Raw genomic sequence first — 25,579 nt, 5'->3', positions numbered from 1 at the left:
CTGGGATACAAACATGGAAAGGACTAAAGATATTAAACTATTAATATTTAAGTACACACACAGAAAATGTCCGAATGCAATGTGGTAATGGCACCGTAAAATATGGAATCTATTAATAACGTTAGACATATCATTGATTTTAGGCATGAACTTCTAATACTTGTCAAACAGCAGAGTTTTTGCTGTATTTCACAGAGAGCTTTAATTTGGTTACTTAGCATATATGCCCTTCGGGGCAGGGAATCAGCTTTTAGATTTGTGTTTGCACAGCACCTAGGTTAATGGAGTCCTGGTCCATGACTAGGGTTCCTAGGTGCTTGTTAATACAAATAATAAAACAATGAAAAAAATTAAGAGTAATATCGCCCTAGATAAGATCATCACAAACTGCTGTTGTGATGAAGTACGGTTTTTTCCTGCTTTTCTGTGATGTACCCAGTAACTCATAGTATAGATTAGTCTAGTAGTTTTAAAGTTTTGATATGTGACACAGTGCTTTGGAAGTGAATAATCTTTTATGAGCAAGTAAAGATACATACATAGTTTTGATTAAACGTAAGACATTTTTATGGCAAGACTTAAAGCTATCTAAAACATTCCGTAACGGGCCCTTTCAGTTTAAAGAAGTTACACTGCTAAAGCAACTTCAACCCCAGGTGTTACAGGTACTTTGAAGAAAGGTGTTTATTTTATATATGGAATGTGATCAATAAGAACACACCTAACAAATATTTCACAAACTTTTTACGTATTATAGAAGTGATACATTCTGCCGGTATGGTAAAAAGCTTGTGTGAAGTGAAAATCTTTAAGGTGAACAAAAATGTTATAAGAATGAAGTGACCACAAGGCCTGGTTAACTGCTAATTAGCTATTATACAGACAGAGGTCAGCATATACAAGTGACTCAAACAGAGTAAAGAGAACAGAGCTGATACAGAGGTTTATACAGCTGTTTTGTCTTACTATTTTATTAAGTTAATGGCTACATTCTACTAGTGTCTGACCAACCAAATGAATCAAATGACTTTATATTGCTACAGAATGTTTCAAGTGATCCACATAAATCACTGCATTGTGGACTGAATAGTTTACAAACTATTAAACAATGTGGAGAGATTTTACATAAAATTCAGTATGAACTTTAAAATGGACATGTTGCAAAGGCATAAGAGCACTGACAAAGAACATACCGCCTGGTACATAAAAGTAGATGTGTAAAGTTGACTACACTAAGTATGCTCATGGAAACCATCCTGTGGAGGCAGGTTGCTGACCAGGCCCTGGTATAGGATGGTCTAAATAATTGTCTGTCCAAATGCAAAAAACTGAGGACAAAAAAGTCTGCATACCCATATGACCAGATGATTTACACAAATTGGTATGACCCAAGAGGTTTTGTACCTATGGACTTCAAATTCCAGTAACACAAACCACAAGCAGTGAACAGTTTCAAGAGCAAGAAACACAGCATTTGTTCTGTCTTTGGATGGTGAGAAGGCACAGGACTTGTACTCTGATAGACCACTTCAAAACTTAGTAAGAAGTATCAGCTGTATGTTGTTTGATTCACATTAGCTTTTCAAATGGAGAAATTCATTGGATTAACTCAACTCTTAATCAGAAACATGCCCTTATGCTCACGGCAGGGGGGGTATGGGTAGGGAGAGTGCAGAGGCCCCGCCTTTGCTCCGCCCTGCCCCAATTCCACCACCCGCCCCAAGGCCCCCCCACCTCTTCTCCGCCTCCTCCCCCAAGCACGCTGTGACCCCACTCCTTCCCCTCCCTCCCAGAGCGCCGGCAAACAGCAGTTCAGCGGTGGGGGAAGCACTGGGAGGGAGGGGGAGGAGTGGGAACGCGGCACGCTGGGGGAGGAGGCAGAGAAGAGGTGGCGGAGGGGGGAGCTTGGCTGCCACTGGGTGCGAGACAGAGGCGGGGGGCGGAGAAGAGCTGGCGGGGCCTTGGACTGCAGCCCAAGCAGAGCGGGCCGGGCTGGGGCCCCTTTGGAGCCTGGCGCCATGGCACCAGTGATGCCATTGTAAACCCGGTACTGCCCTTCTGCCTGTCAGAGTTGGCAGCAACAAGGGTCGGGTTCAGTATCTAGGGGTTCCTTTTCAATAACACAATGCAAACACGGTTTGAGCCCCTGCCCAGTGACCTGGGACAATTATGTACCACCCCCTGGGTGCCTCTAAGAGGCAATACTTCCCCTCTAACAAGCACAGAGTCTGAGTGTAGCAAAAGCCTTTTAATAAACGAGGGAAACAATGTGGCATTATGTTGGAGAAACACCAGAAACAGGATTCATAACACAAACCGTGAGCGAAAGATCCACCTCAAGTAAGTTGGGCAGTGTCCTTTTCCCCTCAGGGTCTTAAGTCCAGCAACCCAAAAGTCACCCAACTCACAGATGCTGTCCTTGGTCAGTGCAGCCCCAGAATTCAGAAGTTCATCTGCAGAGTTCACCTCCCAGCATGGGTGGAAGGGAGGGAGGTATGGAGGCACCTTACACTCTCTGCTACTTGGGCCCTCGACAGCTGATTGCCATGCCTCTCTGTAGGGTTCTGCTCCAGTCCTCTCCGCTAGCCGTGCCTCTCCACCAGCCAGCCGTGCCTCTCCGCTAGCAGTCCCACTAGCCATGCCTCTTTACCAGCCAGCCACACCTCTCCTCTAGCCACTCACCAATATGTCTTCAGCCCCCCCAACCAACCAACACAGCTCTCAGTGATGTCATCTCTTAGTAGGGGAGCCTCATGGCTAATGCACCTGGATAGCCTTCTTACTTCAGAACCACTAGCTCAGAGTAGGTTTAATGCGTAAACCTAGGTATCAGTGATTTCAGCTCCGCAGCATGTAACAAAACTCTTACTTGAATCTAAATTAGCTCTGTTATTACACAGTGGAGAGAGGAAGGGTCAAAGTGGTGTTTAGGGCCCTCAGACAGGCACCCATATTAAACACCACAACACTACTCCTCCTCAACTCACTGGGCTGTGGAACCCATGTCCTCTGCCTAGCAAGTGTTGCTTAGTTGAGGGTGAGTCCCTCAGTCATAAAATGCCAAGTATAGTTCTACTGTCCTTGATTCATATAACCAGGATAACAACCCTTTATTACTCCTGCCCCAATAACAAAGAGACTGGGGATCCCACAGCAGCCAAAGTGATCATTTGGGCAAGCACTCTCATCATGCTAGGCAGGATGGGTGTGCCCATGAAAAAGAGCTCAGCCCCTGAAGTCCTTTTCCACAGCTCAACACCAGGGTTTTAACAAATGTCTTAGTGACACATCAAAAACACCTTTTAGCCTACGGAAAGCATATCCTAAGTGTGACAGGAGACCAACATGCTAAATCACACACCCCTACCACCCCTACATCTATCTACATCCGGGGGGGGGGGCGAGGAGGGTTACAGAATGAGGTTGTGAGGACTGAAATCAATTCAGGATTTCTTTGGTTTGTTTGGCCTGAATCACTGAAAAAGTTGCCCATGTTCCACAGTGTTTTCTGAAATACAACTTACCCCACATACAATGTATTAGATGTATATAAAGCAACTCAAAGTGAAAAGAAATTAGAGCAAAGCCTACACAAAACTTTTTTTTCATCTGAAATATCTCAATCTCCATTTCATTTCCCTGTATCATGGTGTTGCAGCCCCGAGTTTGCTTTTAAAACAGTAAATCATACGTACTTTGGAACTTTTCCCTCCACCTAAAATTGTAGATTAAATACTAACCTTTGGTGTCTTGTGCTTGGCTGAGCAGTTGATTCAGTTCTGTTGCTGTTTAAAAATACAGCAATTCTTTTATTTGAGGGTAATTTATTTAAAGCTGTCCAACTTCAGGAAGACAGAACGAGGCTGTTCAGGAAGACTGAACAAGTCCTGTCAAGTTGTTTCACATTTGTCCTGACCCTGAACTTGTATTGCCAGATCTTAGTTAATGAATCACAATTTTATCTGCAAGACTTAACCGGGTGTGTATTCAGTTATTTTACCATTTCATTTTAAACAAAGGCTGTGCTGGTTCTAGGTTTATTTTTTGGCTTAGTCACAAGATTGACATGTTTTGTAATACAGGGAAATTTACTCCACTGATGACATCTATGAAATCCAAATTGGCCATGAGAGTACAGGTCAAACAAGTCTAATCTCTCAGGTTTGTATTCAGCAAAGAATCTAAGCATGTGCTTAAATTAAGAATTGGTGATTTAAGCACATGTTTAAATAAATACTTTGCTGAATTGGGGCCACAATGCACAGTTAATTGTAACTGACCAAAAATGTGAAGAGGATAAATCTCAAGGAACTTGGAGAACTTTTCCCAGCACATTATAACAATATTAAGCGAAGTTAAATCTGAGAATCATTTAAAAGAATTCAACTTGAAATCATGTGTTAATAACTACAAAAGAAAAGTACAATTCATTTTAGTGTCAAAAAGTCTCTGCAATGTTCTTTGTCAGACTTCTATTAATATGGCCTTTGTGTTTTCCCTAAAATATAATTTATCAAATATTTATCCCTAAAATAATTATAGAAAATACTTTCCCCCTAAAAATATAATTTAATCAAAAGATTATCACAGTATACTAAGTGTTTTGTTTTGCAGGCCTGGCTGTATGCTTCTGTTAAATATATTTATTTAGCCAGCTGATCATGTCCTTTCTTGCTTCCTCAATGTAAGGTTTATCTTGAGGATTAATATCTTCTCTCCTGCGATGTACAAAACCATGAGTTTGCCCAGGGTAAGTTTTAACTCTGTAATCAACTTTACAGTGTTGTTTCAGCTTCTGCTCCAGTAAGGTGACCTGTAACACAAAACATTCTTCTGTAAGTGATATTGATTTAACCTAGTGTATCTTGCCAGTTCTCATCTTGCCTAATATTTGACTCCTTGAAAGACATGATGTATCCTCACCCTGATGCCTTCTCTACTAATCTCACAATCAGGCCAACCTCTTTATACAGGTTCTTTTAACTAGAGGAGAAACTATCTTTGAAATAGGACTCTATAAAATTATACTGTGACACTGACAGATCAGCCAACCTGTGTATGTCCAATAACAACTTAGCAGGCAACATTACAATTGTAATCAAGACAATTTACTTATATGTGAACTTCAAAGAGCTGTACTAATCATTAACCCATTCATTTGTAGTTATAGAAATCAAGGGTAGATGCTAAGTGTATTTGTCTGTGTTTACTAATATCCTTTTAAAAGTTTAACAATGTAACCAAATTAGCTAATTCCCTTTCATGTCTTAATTGCCTGACATTATGCATGCAAATGGTTCAGTTAACCTTAAGGTCAAAGATGCAAGATACTGCAGGAAACTAATAATATTATCTACATTGTCTTCAACTTAATCTGTGTTATAATGAGTGACCGGCTGTTGTCTTATAGTGTAACTAAATTACCTGTGTATACATAGAAAATGGAAAATTAATTTAAAAGCAAATGTCAACAAACCATCTGCATTGCCTATTCTTCCTCGGGGGAAGGCCCTGCTGTGACAATTTCTGTGAGGAGGTTTGTCAACCTGCTAGTGAGCTATAAAAGAGAAGCCTTGGGCCTGATCCTGCCATCTCAGGTCTGCTTAAACATTAAGCAGGGAAGGTCTAAGCCATAGGACCAAGATCTCCAGGTAATTACCTGGATTATCCTGGAATTCTCATGGAAAAACTCTAACAGACTCTACACCTGAACTGCCTATTAGACTATAACCCTTTGAATTGATTCCAGGGAGACTTTTATAATCTAGCAGTTTGTTCCATCACTGCTAAAATCCTGAACTATGAATAGTGAAAATCACTTGTATATATATTATCCTTTAACCAATCAATAACTTTCTTTCTTTCTTTTTATATTATTAAACCTTTAGTTTTTAGTTACTAAAGAATTGGCATCAGCGTGACTATTGGGTAAGATCTGAGACTCATACTGACCTAGGGCTAAGTGTCTGGCCCTTTGGGATTGGTGAACCTCACATATAGTAAATCAGGTTTTCAGTAACCTCTCACTATATTAGACTTGTTTGCCTAGATAGGAGCCAAGAGGTGGAATGCTTAAAGGTTTCGTTGGTTTCTTGTTAACCAGTGTGGTGCTACAGAAGCTCTTTTGTTACTGGCTTAGTGAATCTAAATATAGAATAAACCACCATTTGGGGGGATTGTCTGCCCTATTTCTTGCACTCTGCCTTGAGTGTGGCATTCTCAGTGCGGCCCATGCAGGCACGCGGTCATATATACAAAACATACTGACAAGTCTAATAGCCTCTGAGGGGTTAATGCAAAGATCACATATTGTTATTGCTACATATCCCACCTGTAACAAATGTTTAAAGTTAAAGCTGCAGAAGCATTTTCATTCATGAAAATTGCAGAACTACTAAGTGTGGTATGTAACTGTAATGAGGTGGAGTGGCCTTATTCCCGCACCGAGGGGATTAATTCACCCCGTTGGACACAGCTAGCCCCCGCTCCTTCCCCCTTGCAGGAAGTGCAAGGTCGGAATGGGAAGTATAAGGGCAGGGCCTGGCAGTTCAGTGGGGGTTAGATGAGGGAAGGAACAAGATGTCCTTTCCACAGAGCTCACAACCAGCTGCGGCAGGCAACGATGCTCGTAAGCCAGCCTGGGGAAAAGGCAAGGAATCCAGAGCAGACACGCAGAGAGAGACATCCAGCATGCAGACAGGGAACCAGGCCCCAGAGACCATGGAGCAACTCAAGCAAACACCAGTAGGAAGCAGTCCAGGGAAAGGAGACACTGGGCCTGTTGTGTTGCCGGGAGATGAAGCAGCGACCTCGCATTTCCCCACCAACCCAGCAACAGGATCACCCATCACTTCAAGGACCCTGGGCTTGGACCCAGTGGAGCAGGGTGGGCCCAGGTCCCCCTACCCTGCTCCATACTTGGGGCTTGTCCAGTCGCTAACCCCTAGGCCAAGGGGCCTGAGCCATTGCCTGTTTATTGCTCAGCCCACACTCAAGGGGCCTGAACTATTGACTGTTTACTCAGCCCATGCCCAGAAGGCCTGAGCCCTTGGTTATTTACTACCTTAGCTCTCAGCCAGGAGCCCAGAGCCACAGACTTCTTATTAGCCCAGCACCCATCCAGGAGCCAGAGCTAGCACATGCCCAGGGGCTCAGTCACGAACCAGGACGACTAACCGCCCCACTTGGCACAAGCGTCAAGTTCCCGCTGCCACCGAAGGGGGCGCCCCAGAGAAACCTTACAGTAACCTATCACTTAAATCAGCTCCTGTACTAGATGACTGGAAGATAACTAATGTGACACCAATTGTTTAAAAAAGGCTCAGAGTCGATTCTGGCAATTACAGGCTGGTACGCCTAACTTCAGTACCAGGCAAAGTGGTTGAAACTCTAGTAAAGAACAGAATTATCAGACACATAGATGAACATCATTTGCTGAGGAAAAGTCGACAAGGCTTTTGTAAAGGGATATCATACTTCACCAATCTATCAGAATTCTTTGACAAGGTCAACAAACATGTGGACAAGGGGGATTCAGTGGATACAGTGTACTTGGACTTTCAGAAAGCGTTTGACAAAGTCCCTCACCTGGCTCTTAAGCCAAGTAAGCAGTCATGTGATAAGAGGGAAGGTCCTCTCATGGATCAGTAACTAGTTAAAAGAGAGGAAACAAAGATTAGGAATAAATGGTCAGTTTTCAGAATTGAAAGAGATAAATACTGGTGTTCCCCAGGGATCTGTACTGGGACCAGTGCTGTTCAACATATTCATAAATGATCTGGAAAAAGGGGTAAACAGTGAGGTGGCAAAATTTACAGATGATACAAAATTACTCAAGATAGCAGTCAGCTTTGGACTTAACTAAGAGTTACAAGGGGGTCTCACAAAATTGGGTAACTGGACCACAAAATGGCTGATGAAATTCAATGTTGATAAATCCAAAGTAATGCACATTGGAAAACATAATCCCAACTATACATACAAAATGATGGGCTCTAAATTAGCTGTTACCACTCAAGAAAGAGATATTGGAGTCATTTTGGATAGTTCCCCTGAACATTTTGGATGTTAGGAACCATTAGGAAAGGGATAGATAATATCATAATGCCATTATATAAATCAATGGTACGCCCACACCTTGAATACTGCGAGCCGTTCTGGTCATCCCATCTCAAAAAAGATATATTAGAATTGGAAAAGGTACAGAGAAGGGCAACAAAAATGATTAAGGATATGGAACAACTTCTATATGAAGAAAGATTAAAAAGACTGGGACTTTTCAGCTTGGAAAAGAGACGCCTTAGGGAGGATATGATAGAGGCCTATAAAATCATGAATGGTGTGGAAAAAGTGAATAAGGACGTGGTATTTACTCCTTCATATAACACGAGAACCAGGGGTCACCCAATGAAATTAATAGGCAGCAGGGGGATGTTGTGAAGGCCAAAATTATAACGGGCTTCAAAAAAAGAATTAGATAAGTTCATGGAAGATACCATCAATGGCTATTAGCCAAGATGGTTAGGATGCAGCCCCATGCTCTGGGTGTCTCTAGCTTCTGACTTCCAGAAGCTCAGAATGGACGATAGGAGACGGATCACTGGATAATTGCCTGTTCTATTCATTCGCTCTGAAGCATCTGGCATTGGCTCCTATTGGAAGACAGGATACTGGGCTAGATGGACTATTGATCTGACCAAGTATGGCCACTGTTAGATCCTTATTCTAAAGGGTTCTCAACAGAAGTTTATAACGATGGGCTGCAGTTTGGCACATCTGACAACTTGTGAGTGAACGATAATGAAAACTTTAGGCAAAAACATTGCAGCCAATTTTTAGAATGAAGCAAGTGCAGCTGAGATAGGGGAGAAATATTTGAGACTTTTTTTGAGTAGCTCAGCTGAAGGTGGTAGAAATGGGAAATTTGGCAGTGACTCAATCCCTAAGTCACCAATGCGAATGTCAGTAGTTCTATGAAAACCAGTTTTAATTTTGCTGAGTGAAGGCTTTTAGAAAATGTACTTTGTGCATGCACACTGGTTTGTATTATAGGATAAACTAAAACTCTATCAAATAACAGTATGAAGCTGGCGCATTTGCAATGACATTTGAAGACAAAACACTCTGTGCATGTGAGTAAGCCAGTAGAATATTTTCAAAGAAAGCTTTCTGAGTTCCAGACTGGCCAGCTTAAAATTAAAAAAACTTCAACTATTTCTCCAAAAGCACTCAAAGCTTCATATGCTGTTTCCCTTCTTGTAGCAAAAGCAAAGAAGCCATATACAACTGCACATGATCTGATTCTGCCTGCCACTGTAGCGCCTGTAGGAAACATGCTTGATAAAAAAGCAGCCAATACTCTTAAGAAAGTACCCTTATCAAATGACACTGTGTGTCACAGAATAGAAGACCTGGCTGAGGATACTGTCTCTCAACTTGTAGAGAAACTTAAAATGGCAAAAGCATTTGCCCTTCAGCTTGATGAGTCCACGGATATTAGTGCAGAAGCTCAGTTGATTTCTTACGTTCGATACCCTGAAACCACTAATATCAACAAGCACATACCATGCTGCAAAAGTATAAAGCAAACTGAAGTGGAGAGGACATTTTTAAACTGACTTTTTTTTTTTTTTTTTTTTCGGAACATGATTTGAGTTGGAATTTATGCAAATTCATCTGGGACCACTGCAATGACTGGGAGAGTGAACGGACATGTCACTGCCTCCCAGAAGGACAAGGCTCACAAGTGAAAAACAGGCTCAGGTATCGCACTGAAATGTAAGTACGATATTTATATTGCAATCAATTTATTTTACAATGATATGGTAAAAATAAGAAAGTAAGCAAATTTTCAGTCAGTGTGCTGTGACACTTCTGTACTTGTATGTCTGATTTTGTAAGCAAGTTGTTTTTACGTGAGGTGGAACTTGGGGGTACACAAGACAAACCAGACTCCTGAAAGGGGTACAGTAGTCTGGAAAGGTTGAGAACCACTACTGGAATTGCACATGCCTGGAGAAGCAGAATGAGCAGAATTCCCTTTATAATGTATAGATGTGTATGGAAGCATGCAAGGCTCTGAAGGCATCATGCCTCCTTCCACATGATATATGAAGATAATGTATGGAATGAGGCAAGGGCTCATTGCCTTATTAAGCACCCAAATAGTGCTGGACAGGCTACAGCTGTCTAGAAAATAGTTGCACGAGGGGTCATTTTCTTTTTCTTTTTTAAAAAGTCTTGCTATTTCCATACGAACAACCTTACATTCAAATAACCATGCTTTGAAAGTGAAGCACTCAAAAGCTAGGAAATGCGAGATTTAAGGTTGCCCATGCAACTGTAACTCTGCCCCCTTGTACATATGCATCATAATATAGTTTTTAATTAGATGATCACATACTATTTTTTCCACAAGGCCTCAGTCTCTTTCAGCACATGGCTCTGATGGTGAATGAGGCTGGGGAAGAATACTGCATCAGTCACTACCGAAGCTATGTGTAGTAAATGAGGTAGGGGTCCACAGAACCCAAATGTCAAATACATCTACAAAAACCAGGCCCCCAATCATTATCACCAAACAGCCTTCATCCCGCTGTCCCTATCTCAGTCCCTATTCAATACCTCCATCCCTAGGGAAAGCCTGGGAAAACAGCTGAGTCTTTCAGTGTCATGAGGGTTGCCTAAATCCATGCTTTTGTGAACCAAGGAGGGATGTAAGTTCCATAGCCAGCGAGTCTGCTCAGAGAATGCCCCATTCCCGATTACAGCAGGGTGACAGCCTTAGCAACTCCAAAGGATCAAAATTGTTATGACATCTCAAGAGAAGGGTGAGATTTTGGAAAAAGCTGTTACCTGTTTTACTAATACCAATTCTGAGGGGAAAAGGACAAAACTTTTAAAATGCCATTTTCTGATTTGTTTTTGGTTTGGTTTCTTAGTCCTTCACTCAGCTTAGACAATGAAAACAAAGCTAGTCAATTTTTATTTTCTTCTCTCACTCTGGTTCTCATGCACTACCACCAGGTTGTTCTGTGTTTCAGCTTCCAAGACTGACGGGATGGGTTCAAGTCCAAAAAAGAAAATAATACTTATCAGAGGTTTCATTTAAAAAGCAACTTACTTGGTCAAGAGGAATGACATCATCTTTTTCACCAAAAATGAAAAATGTAGGCTTCAGTAAACTGTATCTGTCATCAGAGTCCCTGATTATTCCTAGGGAAAAAAATCAAAAAAAGTGTTTAAAATGTAGTGATACAGCTTCCAAGATGAACTATATATTCAAACACAAAGTTTCTCTTTGCTTCAGCAATATTAATTTCTGTTTCATTATTCAAATGTTTCTGCACCAAACACTAGGTGTACATCAGCTTTAAAATCACACAATTTAGAACACAGCTAAAAAACCCTTTGAGACACTCAAGAAACTAAATACCCTTTGAACTAACCCCTTAAGCAAAAGACTGAATATCTGAATTAATAAGATTTGCAAATTATCCTGTGGGCTCCTTTGGACCAATGGGGAAAGAAAATTCTATTGGAAACAGCCAAAGAATTATAATCTGGGACTGTTAGCAAGGCTAACTCAGCTGACCTCAGCTTTTGGGATAGAGCATAAGGAGAAATGTAGGTCCATACCTGAAAGGAAATATCACAACTTCTTTCAACTCAAGATGAAAGAAAGCACTCCTGGCCACCTCAGTTGGAACTATTACACATATGTAAGTGAGCCTGATTGCATTCCCATGCATTCTGCACTTACCATAGACAGACACACCTGCCTTTAACTCAGGGTATTTCATCATCAGGTGATGTACGACAATTCCACCCCAGCAAAATCCGACAACACCGATCTTCTTTGCACTGCATTGCTGCTTTAGATACTTCAAGACAACATCAGCTTCCCTACAACATATAAACAAAAGTGAACCAAGGAATCCATAGTAGAAACACTTCCTGAAAATCGGAAAAGAAAATACAAAAGTACATAAAATTGTCCCCACCTTCTCCTACTGTGTTTTTAATTCATATATGCTTTTTTTTTAAAAGACAGATATCTGAGCCCAAGATTAGGGGCTGATAATCTAAAATGCGGGTTGACAACCAGAACTCAGTTTCCAAAAAGAAATGAGTATTTAATATAATTAGTTCATCCAGAAAGGGACAAATGAGAGGAAGACATGAATCACACACATTGGAAGGAAATACAAATGTGTGAAAACAGAATAATTTATTACACTACAGACCTCAGAGGCAGAAAAATTAAAACTGATCTGTGAAGATGGCTCAATTCTTATCTTGTATATAAGTATTGTGACAAAGTTCCTCCTCTACCTTGGTGGGTCCTGCGCTTATTGGCGGATTTGCTCGCTTCACAGATTCACCCTGTGGGTCAGGAAACAGTCCAGAGACCTTTCCCTCTGGTAGAAGCTATAGTCCAGGTCAATTCCTCCTGTGTTTGATCAGGAGTTGGGAGGTATGGTGGGAACCCGGGCCCGCCCTCTACTCCGGGTTCCAGCCCAGGGCCCTGTGGACTGCAGCTGTTTAGAGTGCCTCCTGGTACAGTTGCACGACACCTACAACTCCCTGAGCTACTTCCCCATGGCCTGCTCCCAACACCTTCTTTGTCCTCACCACCGGACCTTCCTCCTGATGTCTGATAACGCTTGTACTTCTCAGTCCTCCAGCAGTTCGCCTACTCACTCTCAGCTTCTTGCACACCTCTTGCTCCCAGTTCCTCACACACACACTTCCTCTCCTCTGGCTCCCCCTGGCTTGACTGGAGTGAGCCCTTTTATAGCATCAGAAGGGCCTTAATTAGAGTCAGATGCTTAACTGCCTCACCTGACTCTTAGCAGGTTAATTGGAGTCAGGTGGTCTATTAGCCTGGAGCAGCCCCTGCTCTGGTCACTCAGGGAACAGAAAATTACTTATCCAGTGGCCAGTATATCTCCCTTCTGCTACTCTGCTGTTCCCAATTGGTCTGGGTCTATCACATATCCCTCCCCCCTGCTCAACACCAAGGGGTTGGGCAGCTTGGGACGCCAGACAGTGCACACGTGACAAGCCATCGGCGTTGCCATGGCGACTCCCTGCTCTGTGCTGTTTGCGGAACTGGAAAGGTTGGAGGGATAAGAACCACCTGGTTACCCTAGTGTTCTTTTCCTTGTTCCGTTGCATCCATTGAAGAGGGGCATGGTCGGTCACGAGGACAAATCTGCGTCCCAGCAGGTAGTAACGCAGCGTTTCCATGGCCCATTTTACGGCGAGGCATTCTCTCTCTACCACTGCATATTTTTGTTCCCTCGGAAGGAGTTTCCTGCTGAGGTAGAGAATTGTGTGTTCCTCTTCCCCAGCCACCTGCGACAGGACAGCCCCTAGCCCCACCTTGGATGCATCTGTCTGAAGGATGAATTCCTTGGTGAAATCTGGGGCTATCAATACGGGGTTACTGCAAAGGGCAGTCCATAGGTCTGCAAATGCCCTCTCTGCTGCGTCGGACCATCTGACTGGATCCGGACCACGGGTCTTCACTAAGTCTGTTAGGGGACTTGCCCTTGTGGCAAAATGGGGAATGAAACGCCGGTAATACCCCACCACACCTAGGAATGCTCGGACCTGCTCCTTACTAATTGGTCGTGGCCAATTTTGGATGGCCTCTAACTTGTTCAGTTGAGGTTTCACCAGACCTTTTTCTATCACGTAGCCAAGATATTTGGCCTCTGTGAACCCCACAGCACACTTAACAGGGTTTGCCGTAAGGCCAGCTTGCCTGAAGGTATCAAGGACCGCCCCCACCTTCTTCAAGTGGGTTTCCCAGTCTGAGGTATGAATCACCACGTCACCCAAGTAGGCCGCAGCATAGCTGGCATGGGGGCGTAATAACTTGTCCATGAGGCGCTGAAAGGTAGCTGGGGCCCCATGTAGTCCAAAAGGAAGGACCGTATACTGTAAAAAACCCTCTGGTGTAGAGAACGCCGTCTTCTCCTTTGCATCTTCAGCTAGGGGAATCTGCCAGTACCCCTTTGTCAAGTCTAGGGTCGTTAAGTACCGGGCATTCCCCAGACGGTCTACTAATTCGTCTATGCGGGGTATAGGGTAGGCATCAAACTGGGGTATCTCATTTAGTCGCCGGAAGTCATTGCAGAACCTCGTGGTGCCATCAGGTTTGGGCACCAACACTATTGGCCTGGACCACTGACTGTGAGATTCTTCAATGATCCCCATCTCCAGATTTTCCTGACTTCCGCTTTTATTTCCTCCCTTTTGGCTGCTGGCACCCGGTAGGGCCTCATTGTTACTCTGGCCCCAGGGTTCGTGACGATGTGATGATATGTCCCAGTTGTGCGACCCGGCTTTGTTGAGAATACATCCTGATATTGGGCGATCATCTCAGTTACCTCTTTCTTCTGGGCTGTCGTTAGATCGGGAGACACCCTCACCTGTCCAGGGTTTTTGTTCCCTAGGTGTAGGTCTTCCCGAACCACTGTGCATGCCTCTTGGGTATGCCAGGGTTTCAGACGGTTGACATGATATATCTGTTCTAGTTTTCGACATCCCGGTTGTCGCACCTTGTAATTTACTTCCCCTACAGGTTCAACTATTTCGTAGGGCCCTTGCCACTGGGCCAACAGCTTACTTTCGGCCGTGGGTACCAGTACCATTACTCGGTCACCGGGCTGAAACTGACGAACCTTGGCTTGACGATTGTAGTAGGTTTGCTGGGCCTCTTGGGCCTTTTCTAGGTGCTCCCTCACTATGGGAGTGACCCGGGCTATCCGGTCCCTCATCTGTAGCACATGCTCTATTATGTTCTTCCCCTCACTGGGTTCCTCCTCCCAAATTTCCTTGGCTATGTCCAGGATGCCTCGGGGATTGCGCCCATATAACAGCTCAAAGGGGGAGAATCCAGTTGAGGCCTGAGGTACCTCCCGGATAGTGAACATAAGGTAAGGTAGTAGGGTGTCCCAGTCCTTCCCGTCCCGACTTACCACCTTCCTTATCATAGCCTTGAGGGTTCGGTTAAACCTTTCTACCAACCCATCAGTCTGCGGATGATAGACTGAAGTTCCCAGGGTATGTATATGGAGCAGCGTACAGAGGTCCTTCATTAGCTTCGACATAAAGGGGTTCCTTGGTCTGTTAATATCTCCTTTGGTAGCCCCACTCGGGCAAAGATCCCCACCAACTCCTTAGCTATCGTTTTAGAGGCCGTGTTTCGCAGGGGGACGGCTTCTGTGTAGCGAGTAGCATAATCCAGAATGACAAGTATATATTGGTGGCCCCGGGCTGTCTTCTCCAGGGGTCCAACTAGGTCCATGGCTATTCGCTCGAAGGGGACCTCTATGATGGGAAGGGGTACTAAATGTGCCCTCAAGTGGGGACGGGGACTGTGCAGCTGACACTCCGGGCAGGACGCACAGTACCTCTGCACTTCAAGTACTCCAGGCCAGAAGAACCATCGTAGGACCCTGGCCAGGGTCTTCTCTACCCCCAAATGTCCCCCAAAAAGATGACTATGGGCAAGACTTAATACAGCATTCTGGTGTTTTTGAGGTACTAGGATCTGCTGTACCTTCTGCCCCTGTACTGGTGCAACCCGGTATAAGAGATCCTTCTTCATTATGAAGTAGGGTCCTGGTCCCTGGGTTTTCCCTTCCACGGGGACCCCATCTATTTCAGTCACCTCCTTCCTAATGTTGTCGTACCTTGGGTCTTCTGCCTGGTCCCGTCCAAAATTTCCTCTCCCCGGGGCTAATCTGCCCGAGATCTAGGGGGCCAGTCTCTGTTGCCTCTACTGGTTCAGAAGTGTTAGGGTGGGAGTCAGACTCGGGTGCTTCTCCCTCCTGGGTGGCCTTCTTTTCAGCTGCTCGGGTCCGCCTACCTACGAGAGCGACCCTCTGGCTTTGGGTCAGTATTCGGGTTCCCAAGGCCTTAGCTGTCCTCCTTTCCCTTTTTGTCTTTCTACCCTGTCTGGGAGTGGAGAACAAATTTGGGGATATTTCAGAGAAGACTGGGGGTTGACAGTCTACTGTGGATGCCTCACTAACTTCAGTGTTTCCCCCTTTCTCCAATCCCCTTACCAGGAGTAAGTCTCCAAACCCTGGGAAGTCCCTCCCTATGAGCACCGGGTATAGGAGTTTAGGGACTACACTTGCTGCTACCTCAGTAGTGTTCCCCTGAATCTCGATTTTTACTGGGATGGTAGGGTAATAACCAGCTGTCCCATGGACACAGGTTATCCCCGTATGCTTAGCCCACAGCAGCTGACTATGCTTCACGAGCTTCCCCGAGACAAGCGTGATAGCACTCCCCGAATCAACCAGTGCCGTGGTCCCTACCCCATTTAGTTTCACTGGTCTGGTATACATATGTGGGGTTAGTGAGACCCCCACAAGGTGGATTAGGGAGCATGGGTCTGCCCAGTTCCCCAGGTTACACTGCATAGGCTCCTCAGCATTGGGACACTGTGCAGCTATGTGTCCCCACTCCCCGCAGGCATAACATCTGTATGGAGCCCTAGGCATTCCCAGGTCTCTTGGTTTGGGCAGTCTAACATCCCGACCCTCTTCTCCCTCAGTGCTCCAACTCTTTGTGGCCTCTAGTGGGCCTTCAGCCCCTCTCTTTTTCCACCTGGGCCCTCTTGGTGGCCCAGTCACTCGAGCTTTGGGGCTTGGTGCTGCTAATTTAACCCGGGGTGCCTCTTCCTTAACTGGTCGGGTCAGCTTCCTCGCCGTCCTTCGCCTCTCTATCAATGCGATGACCTCGTCGTAGGTGCAGGGTTCGTTCTGGCTTACCCAGGCACGAAGGTCTGGCGGTAGTCCCCTCATGTATTGGTCAATGACCAGAACCTCTAGTATCTCTTCTGGATTCTGGGACTCAGTTCGCAACCACTTTCGTGCGAGATGGATGAGGTCATACAATTGGGACCGCGGGGTTTTGTTTTCCTGGTACCTCCACTCATGATACTGCTGGGCCCGCACTGCAGTCGTTACCCCAGATCTGGCCAGGATCTCTGCTTTCAGCTGGGGGTAGTCTGCTGCAGCCTCTTCAGGCAGATCATAGTAGGCCTTCTGGGCCTCCCCACACAGGAATGGGGCAAGGATGCCAGACCACTGATCTCGAGGCCAGGCCTCCCGTAGGGCTGTCCTCTCAAAGGCCAGAAGGTATGCCTCTACATCATCCTCCCGCGTCATTTTCTGCACCCAATGGCTGGCCCGTATGAGCCGCATCCCATCATGGCCACGGTTCAGCTCTGTAAGGGTCTTTACCTGGCTTACCAGTTCTCGCAACATAGCTCAGTCTTGAGCAGCCTGGTCCATCAGCAGGCGATTAGTCTCTCGCTGCAGCCGCACTGCCTCCTGTTGGGCGGCTGCCTGGACACGGGTAGCCTCCTGCTGGGCCGCCATAGCTTGTATCAGTGCCCGCACTACGTCATCCATTGTGATGAAAAAATAAACCCTCTCCTTTTTTTTTTTAAATCACCCTCCTTCTTCCACCGCGCTGTGCACCCCAAATCCCACCCTGACACCAGTTGTGACGAAGTTCCTCCTCTACCTTGGTGGGTCCTGTGCTTATTGGCGGATTTGCTCGCTTCACAGGTTCACCCTGTGGATCAGGAAACAGTCCAGAGACCTTCCCCTCTGGTAGAAGCTATAGTCCAGGTCAATTCCTCTTGTGTTTGATCAGGAGTTGGGAGGTATGGGGGGAATCCGGGCCCGCCCTCTACTCCAGGTTCCAGCCCAGGGCCCTGTGGACTGCAGCTGTCTATAGTGCCTCCTGGTACAGTTGCACGACACCTACAACTCCCTGGGCTACTTCCCCATGGCCTCCTCCCAACACCTTCTTTGTCCTCACCACCGGACCTTCCTCCTGATGTCTGATAACGCTTGTACTTCTCAGTCCTCCAGCAGTTCGCCTACTCACTCTCAGCTTCTTGCACACCTCTTGCTCCCAGTTCCTCACACACACACTTCCTCTCCTCTGGCTCCCCCTGGCTTGACTGGAGTGAGCCCTTTTATAGCATCAGAGGGGCCTTAATTAGAGTCAGATGCTTAACTGCCTCACCTGACTCTTAGCAGGTTAATTGGAGTCAGGTGGTCTATTAGCCTGGAGCAGCCCCTGCTCTGGTCACTCAGGGAACAGAAAACTACTTATCCAGAGGCCAGTATATCTCCCTTCTGCTACTCTGCTGTTCCCAACTGGTCTGGGTCTATCACAGTATTAAAAAAAAGTGGTAGAGCAGTCTCTGGGGAATGCCATTAACTAAACAATAACTGTAATTTAGCTCTTACACAAAATGTCTGGTGTACTGCAGGAAGGGAAGTGTAACAAATATGGAAAAGGTCTGCATATTGCTCTAACAGCTGGATTTCCAAAACATCAGGTACTCCACCAACACCAGGTAGCCCAGAGGGAGACATGACCACTGCAGAGGTATTAAAGGGAGCTGATATTGTGGGGGAGGGGGAAGATGTAACATATGAGACTACACCCTACCCAAACAACTCTTTACTTCAGACACTATCCCTACTCCCCTGCACCTGAGCATGTGAAATATGTATGAGACCAACACAAGACTCTACCACCAGCTCCTCAGCACTAAAACCTCCAGTGAAGGGCCAGACACTTTGTCTGTCCAACTGGGACCAACATTTAGAATATGTAAGGTACAGGGAGAAATGCCAGGCAGAGCCTAACACAGGGGTCGGCAACCTTTCAGAAGTGGTGTGCTGAGTCTTCATTTATTCACTCTAATTTAAGGTTTTGCGTGCCAGTAATACATTTTAACGTTTTTATAAGGTCTCTTTCTCTAAGTCTATAATATATAACTATTTACTTTACATACAACAATAGTTTAAAGTTTTTAAAATGTTTAGGAAGCTTCATTTAAAATTAAATTAAAATGCAGAGCCGCCCGGACCGGTGGCCAGGACCCGGGCAGTGTGAGTGCCACTGAAAATCAGCTTGTGTGCTGCCTTTGGCACGCATGCCATAGGTTGCCTACCCCTGGCCTAACACCTCCTCCCCTGAGCCATTGTCTTGTGCAGAGGAGGTCTGATGCTCTCCTGCAAGCGGGTAATGAGAGCAGTGAGCCAGGAGTATGCCGGATGTGGATCAATTGTGTCTTCCATAATCCCTGCACTGCTTAACAAAACACTGACAACCCTCACCCCCTCTCAAAATCCCAAGAGAGAGATGTGCTTTTCAGTGTGCCCAGAAGGGTAACAAATCTTGGCTCTGAGGAAACAAGGGGGAAGTGAATTCTGAGGCCAAGGACCCTCATGGAAAGCACCCTGCCAACGGCTCCTTCTCATTTATACTCAGGAGACACCAACTCCAGCACCTTTGCTGATCACAGCTGTAGCAGTATGGCACGAGTGGGGAGGGCGAGGGGGTGGGGGAAGAGTCTCACTGGCAACCAAGACCAAAACCATTTTAAGCTTGACATGTAGAAACTAACACCTTGAATTCCCTTGGAAGCTTATTAGAAGCTAGTGCAGTGCACTGGTGTAATTGTGCTTCCAACATGCAACTTAATAACTGCAGCATTCTGCACCAGCTTCAGCTTCCAAACGGTCCCAAGGTGTAGCCGTAAGTAGAGCATACAACAGCAATCTAATCCTGAGGTGACAAAGGCATGGATATTTGTGGCAATATCCCCTTCATCAGAGAGAAATGTCTTGCCAGGTGCAAATGGAATAAAACGCTCTTGGCTACTGCCAATACCTGGGCACCCAGGAGCAGCTCAGAATCTAACAATGCCAACATGCATCAGTTTTATAAATAGTGGTCATGCTCTCTCCACGAGAGGTACTGGTACAAGTCCTGCCAATTCTTCTGGCTGCTTCCACTGGCCACCAACATTCTCTCATCTTGTCTGGATTGAGTTGCAGCCAGCTAGCTGTCATTCAAGACCCTTTCTAGTCACGGAGTAATTTGTTCTATTGCTCCAACCATGTGATTGAGATGCAGCTCTAAGCATCAACACACTGAATAAATCAGACTCCATATCTCCTCCCACAGCCCTCATGTACACACTGTACAAGAGAAATGAAAATACAAACCCTGTGGTACCCTGTAGGAGAGAGCCTTTGGGGCAGAGGAACAATTCCCCAAAACTATCCTTTGGGATCTCTCAGAGGTACGCACAGAGCCATACAACAGCAGCTCCATCCACCCTGCCAGGGCCCATAAACAAGCCAACAAAATCTCATCATCAAAAGACTGTTAAAAAAATTGGCACAGACACTGTCTTTGTCCATTGCTAGGAGGAGGTTATCAACTAATGCAACCAGTGCAGTTTCTACCCTTTACCCAGGTCCAGACTGACAGACGTCAAGGCCAACTTAGGAATCAAGAAACTGCCACAGCTGCCCCACCACAACCTTCTCAATTACCTTTCCACAAAAGTGGGAAGAGGGACACAGCTCTACAGCTCGGCAAAGTTGATATCAAGAGTAGTTTCTTGAGCAGTGGCCACACAGTAGCATCTTTCAGAGCTACTGAAGCTCTGTCCCTCACCCCACCTATCACAGGGATACCCTGAAAATCTTAACTGACAATGGACCAGTACTTTCCTATTGGCCTTACTCCGCCAAGGAGGAAAAGGGTCCGACTCATAGGTTTTAGCATGACGCACCTCAGCATCTCCATTACCTCAGCGAGCGATACTAGCTGAAACCCAAGCAGAGAAGACTCAGTGTCTGTCCCCTCAAGTTATTGTTCTTTCTTCCTTGCAATAAACAATTGAATCCAAATCCAAGCAATTTTGTCTGCAAAATAATATGAAAATTCTTGACAGTAAAAAAAGATTGTATTCTAACTGTACATACTAACTCTCTTAGGCAGTGAAGATTCATCCAGATGTCAACTACTTGGGACAGTTATGCTGTGCACAGCTTTTCAGAAACTATGGTGGAACCAAGGAAACCTTTCCACACCACTCTGGCATATAATCTTAAAATACTGATATGTTTTAATTGGTCAGTCTCAGAAAGAGACTTCTGTCTTTAGCGGTCTCCTCTCTCACTTCATCTCTCACAGGTCATTTATAAGCCCTGGTGACCTGTGAGGACACAATGTTTAGCAGCTATTGCATCAACATCAAAAGACTATAATAAAGTCCTACCAATAAATGATAGAGTTCTCTGCTGGAAGAGCAACTTCAACCCCCCTAAGGCAGCTTGGTCCCCGCCACCGCCAAAGGTGGATCATTTAAACCGGCCCATCAAGCTGGTAGGCAAGGTGCACCCCAATCTCAGACCAAAGAAAAGAATAGTTGATCCACAACAAGGGATGGAGTATCCATCCCTCTGAAATCTTACTTGTCTGTTTTTCTGGCTTCTCGTGTTTTCTGCCATTCACCAAAGGTGGACCAGTCATCAGAAGGATTCCAAGGTTCTTTTCCCACAAAAAAGTCGGGGCAGATGGCTCTGTATGAAAAAAATCAATAAGTTCACTTATCAAATCCTGAGATGTTTAGTGGTCTTTTAAACCAAGGAATGTTTCCATTAATCTGCGAGATGGTAGTGATTTCATTCCCCTCAATTTTGCCCTTTGTTACATATTATTAATAATTCTTCAAAAGTATGAATAATTATTTTTAAAATATATACAAATAAATATGATTTTCTTAACAATATTCCTTTAATGATTACATCACATAAGCTCATTTGCCATGACAATGGGGATAGGGATACTCCCCTTTTCCAATCCTTTGTCTATCTTGAGTATTTAGACTGAAAACTCTTTAGGGAAGATGATGTTTCTTACTATGTGTTTTACAATGCCTCGCATAGTGGGACCCAGTCTGAGATGGGGTTTGAAGGTACTACAGTAATACAAACAATAAAATAGTTATTAACTGACCTCCTAAGGAATGACTGAATAAAATAAATGGCCAAACTCAAGTGCTGAAATCCTGAGGGTCCACATTTCAGATTTTGTGGGCAATATCATGCCATCAGTGCCTACAAAGACGTCCCCATTTAATTTAATGGGAATTTCTGTTTAAACAATGCTGCCACAAGATGGCCCTGAATTCTTAAGCTTAATATGAGATTTAAACATGAGCTATACGTAATGTCACTTAAATCAGACTATTATTTGGAGAATGAATTTATCACCCAGGACTGCACTACAAATACTGAATACTGAGCAAGCCAGTTGAGATAACACAGGGTATTTTCCTTAACGAGAGCCCTGAAATTCAGACTCAAGGGCTCTCCATCCCAGCGATGCTCTGGGGGTAGGAGCGGAAGGGTGGAGAGCGCTTAAAATAAACTCCTGTGTTCCTGCCACTAGATGGTAATGTGCCAGTCCAACCAGTCACATCCTACACTGAATGCCCACCCTGCTCACATCTCTGTGTACTCAGCCAGTTACCTTACAGGAGAGGGAGCCAAAAGCTGCCTGCCTGCCAGCTCTCCACTCTCTCCCAACCTTGCGAGGGAAGTGCAAACATCAGACTATCAGAAATGAATGGGCAGTGGAGAGATACTGAGCTACAGACCCAAGGTGGACAAGCTTTGGAGCATACACAGAATTCAAGCAGAGAATTCTTGTCCTGCTGATTGACACATTCAACCACTAGATAAACCCCAACCAGCCTATAGGATAGGCACTAGTTCCAAAACCAGACATCAGTTTCTTGAGATTAACAATTGTCCTTCGCTGCCATTAATTTTAATTCCATTTTCCTCAATGGGCTGCAGCCACTGAAGGGGGCCAGCACTCAAAGTCAGAACATTACAAAATTAGGCAGAGGCCCACTTTTCTGGAGCAGAGTTCAAGTTCCAGCTCCACAGGTGTGGATGTAATTACATAGTAACTGCCTGTTTACAGCACATGGATTTGCTAGAAATTGGTACCCCACTGTTGGATTTAACGCCTATGAACCTCAGAAGCTTGGGACAATCTGTTTCTAGCTGGGAGCAGGGGAAAGGAGGATTGTATGCAATGCACTAGGTGTGCATATATTCCAATACATCTTTTTGGCAAAAATTAAAAGAAAAACCATCATGTAGTTCAGACTGAAAGATGTTTTGTTTTAAAGAGAATTTGCAAAACCTTCTATGAACATGCACTTTTTGTTAACATTGTTTAATTAAATTTCAATGAAAACTGTTTAATTTTTTTAATCACCCACATTGTTGGACATTCAAACACAACAGCCTTTGTTGGCGCTTCTGTTAGTGCACTGCACCTTGACATTTCTCAGAACTCTGCTTGTGCAGCCACTATGTTCAGACAATTGCTGCAGCCTATGCAGAGGAGACTCACTGTATACTGCGTCTCTCAGGAAGAGTCCACTTTATCTTCTTTTGTCTTCTTTGTTCTAAAATAAGTCATTCAGACTGAAAGTATAAGGCTGCTCCTTGTGTATGGAAGACACCATAGACCAGGTCATAATTTGGGCCTAGTGAAAGTGAGAATGTCTCTTTAGGAAGAAAACAAGAAAAAATAATTGCTTACATGTATCCATTAGCTGCAAGCATATCAGCCATATATCTGGTATTTGGGAGTTGCCATCCAAATATATCTTGAATCACAATCACAGCTTTTTCCGTGCTGGCAGATGGTTTGCAAACATACGCCTTGATGTGCTCAACTTGCACTTCATGCCCAAGGCCCCCATACTCAAACCTGTCTCCAATGTCACATGGGCAAGGTCTCGCTTCATTGGCCATCTGGAAATCTGATGTGAAGTTAAAAGGACAAAGATTCATATATCTCAAAGTACTGTAACCGACCTCACTACAGGGCATCACTGCAACTGCCGTAGTACACAGTGCCTTCTAGATGTCTGATAATAGGGTGTGCTGTGTAGCCCCAGCTCAGAGGCATATGGTATAGGCACTCCATGCACTAGGATCTACAGTACAGTAACTCCTTGCTTAAAGTTGTAGTTATGTTCCTGAAAAATGCGACTTTAAGCGAAACGATGTTAAGCAAATCCAATTTCCCCATAAGAATTAATGTAAATTGGGGGGGTTAGGTTCCAGGGAAATGTTTTTCACCAGACAAAAGACACACACACTCTCTCTCTCTCTCTCTCTCTCTCTCTATATATATATATATATATATATATGACACACACACAGTAGAAGTTTTAAACAAATTAATACTGTACACAGTGCTGATTGTGAAGCTTGGTTGAGGAGGTGAAGTCAGAGGGTGGAAGAAGGTGGGATATTTCCCAGGGAATGCCTTACTGCTAAATGATGAACTAGCTTTTGGCTGAGCCCTCAAGGGTTAACCCATTGTTGTTAATGTAGCCTCACACTCTACAAAGCATCATGAATGGAGGGAGGGGAGACAGCATGGCAGACAGAGACAGAGACACACACCCTGTTGAGAGAGAGAGATGCGCATTGCCCCTTTAAGTAGGCTGACCACACTCTAAGTACATTGCCTTGTTAAGTAGATCAGCAAGTTGAGACAGCAGTTGCTCCCAGGAAGCTCCCTCCATCCTGAGCCCTGTCATGTCATCGTTGCCCCCCCCCCCCATGGAGATGGGGTGCAGGAGCAGGCGGGAAGGGGACACCCTGATGTTAGCCCCCCTCTTTTTCCCCCCTGCACAGCAAGCAGGAGGCTCCCGGGAGCAGCTCCAAGGCAGAGGCCAGGAGCAGCACATGGCAGTGGGGGGAGGGACAGCTGAATTGCCGGCAATTGATAGCTTGCTGGGCTTCTGCCGCACAGGGAACTTAGGGGAGTGGAGAGCTAATAGGGAGGCTGCCGGTCCACCCTGGTTCCAAGCCCCCACCAGCTAGCTGCAATGGGTTGCTCTTCCTGCAAGCAGTGGACAAAGCAGGCAGCTGCCAAACGACGTTATAAGGGAGCATTGCACAACTTTAAACAAGCATGTTCTCTAACTGATCAGCAACGTAACAACGAAACAACGTTAACCAGGATGACTTTAAGTGAGGAGTTACTGTACAGAGGCCACTCATCCAGTACTGAACTGGGCAGTCCTCTTTTTGAGAGGTTTGTCCCCTGTCCAGTACTGGGACAAAACCGAATGTGGTTTTGTCCAGTATTGGACAGGGATGCCACTCCGCACCCTCTGGCTCTTACAAATGCCCCCCATGTGGTATTCCGGAAATGTGAGAGTGGCCACCTTGCTCAACAGGCGGTAGCCCTCAGTGGGTCCTCATAAATGCTCATGGAGTCCAAGTGTAACAGGAGAGAACTATACTGGGGGCAAATAAATATCATGAGTGCACTCACTTTAACAGCTACAAAATTCAACCCACAGTTCCCAGTTCTGTGCCTGGGCAATCCACTGTAAGGGTAACTGTGTTTCATTGAGATCCATCCATACCATGCTCTGGCCACCCATATGTGTAGCCATCTCACATCTTCTGCCTATAGGCTGAGGCCCTGTATCATCCTGCTTTTGTGAGCCCCTTGTCCAGCCTTCAGTCCCAGCTCTCATTCTGTCTGGCACCCACCCTTTCCTCCACACAGACAGCAGCCAGGCTGCTGCTCCTGCTCACGTGCCTGGTCCCGCCGAACCTCAGCGTGTTACTTCCTTTTCCTGTACCCAAGATATTACAGAGCCTTCTTCTGGTTAGAT

At 45.1% G+C, this 25,579-nt stretch overlaps 1 protein-coding gene across 1 annotated transcript; it reads right to left on the bottom strand.

Annotated features, from left to right (window-relative positions):
- Positions 1-4,633: 4,633 nt before the first annotated feature.
- Positions 4,634-23,690, bottom strand: LOC135874953 (carboxymethylenebutenolidase homolog). The gene is made up of 5 exons (XM_065399909.1): positions 23,476-23,690; positions 21,327-21,434; positions 11,762-11,904; positions 11,123-11,214; positions 4,634-4,813 (listed from the first exon to the last, which is right to left on the bottom strand). The coding sequence occupies exons 1-5, from the start codon at positions 23,688-23,690 to the stop codon at positions 4,634-4,636; spliced, it is 738 nt and encodes a 245-aa protein (XP_065255981.1).
- Positions 23,691-25,579: the final 1,889 nt, after the last annotated feature.

The sequence above is a fragment of the Emys orbicularis genome, chromosome 2 (assembly GCF_028017835.1).
Source record: "Emys orbicularis isolate rEmyOrb1 chromosome 2, rEmyOrb1.hap1, whole genome shotgun sequence".
Classification (NCBI taxonomy): domain Eukaryota; kingdom Metazoa; phylum Chordata; order Testudines; family Emydidae; genus Emys; species Emys orbicularis.
The sequence above is the reverse complement of the archived record's forward strand: the minus strand, read 5'-3'. Positions and strand labels throughout refer to the sequence as shown.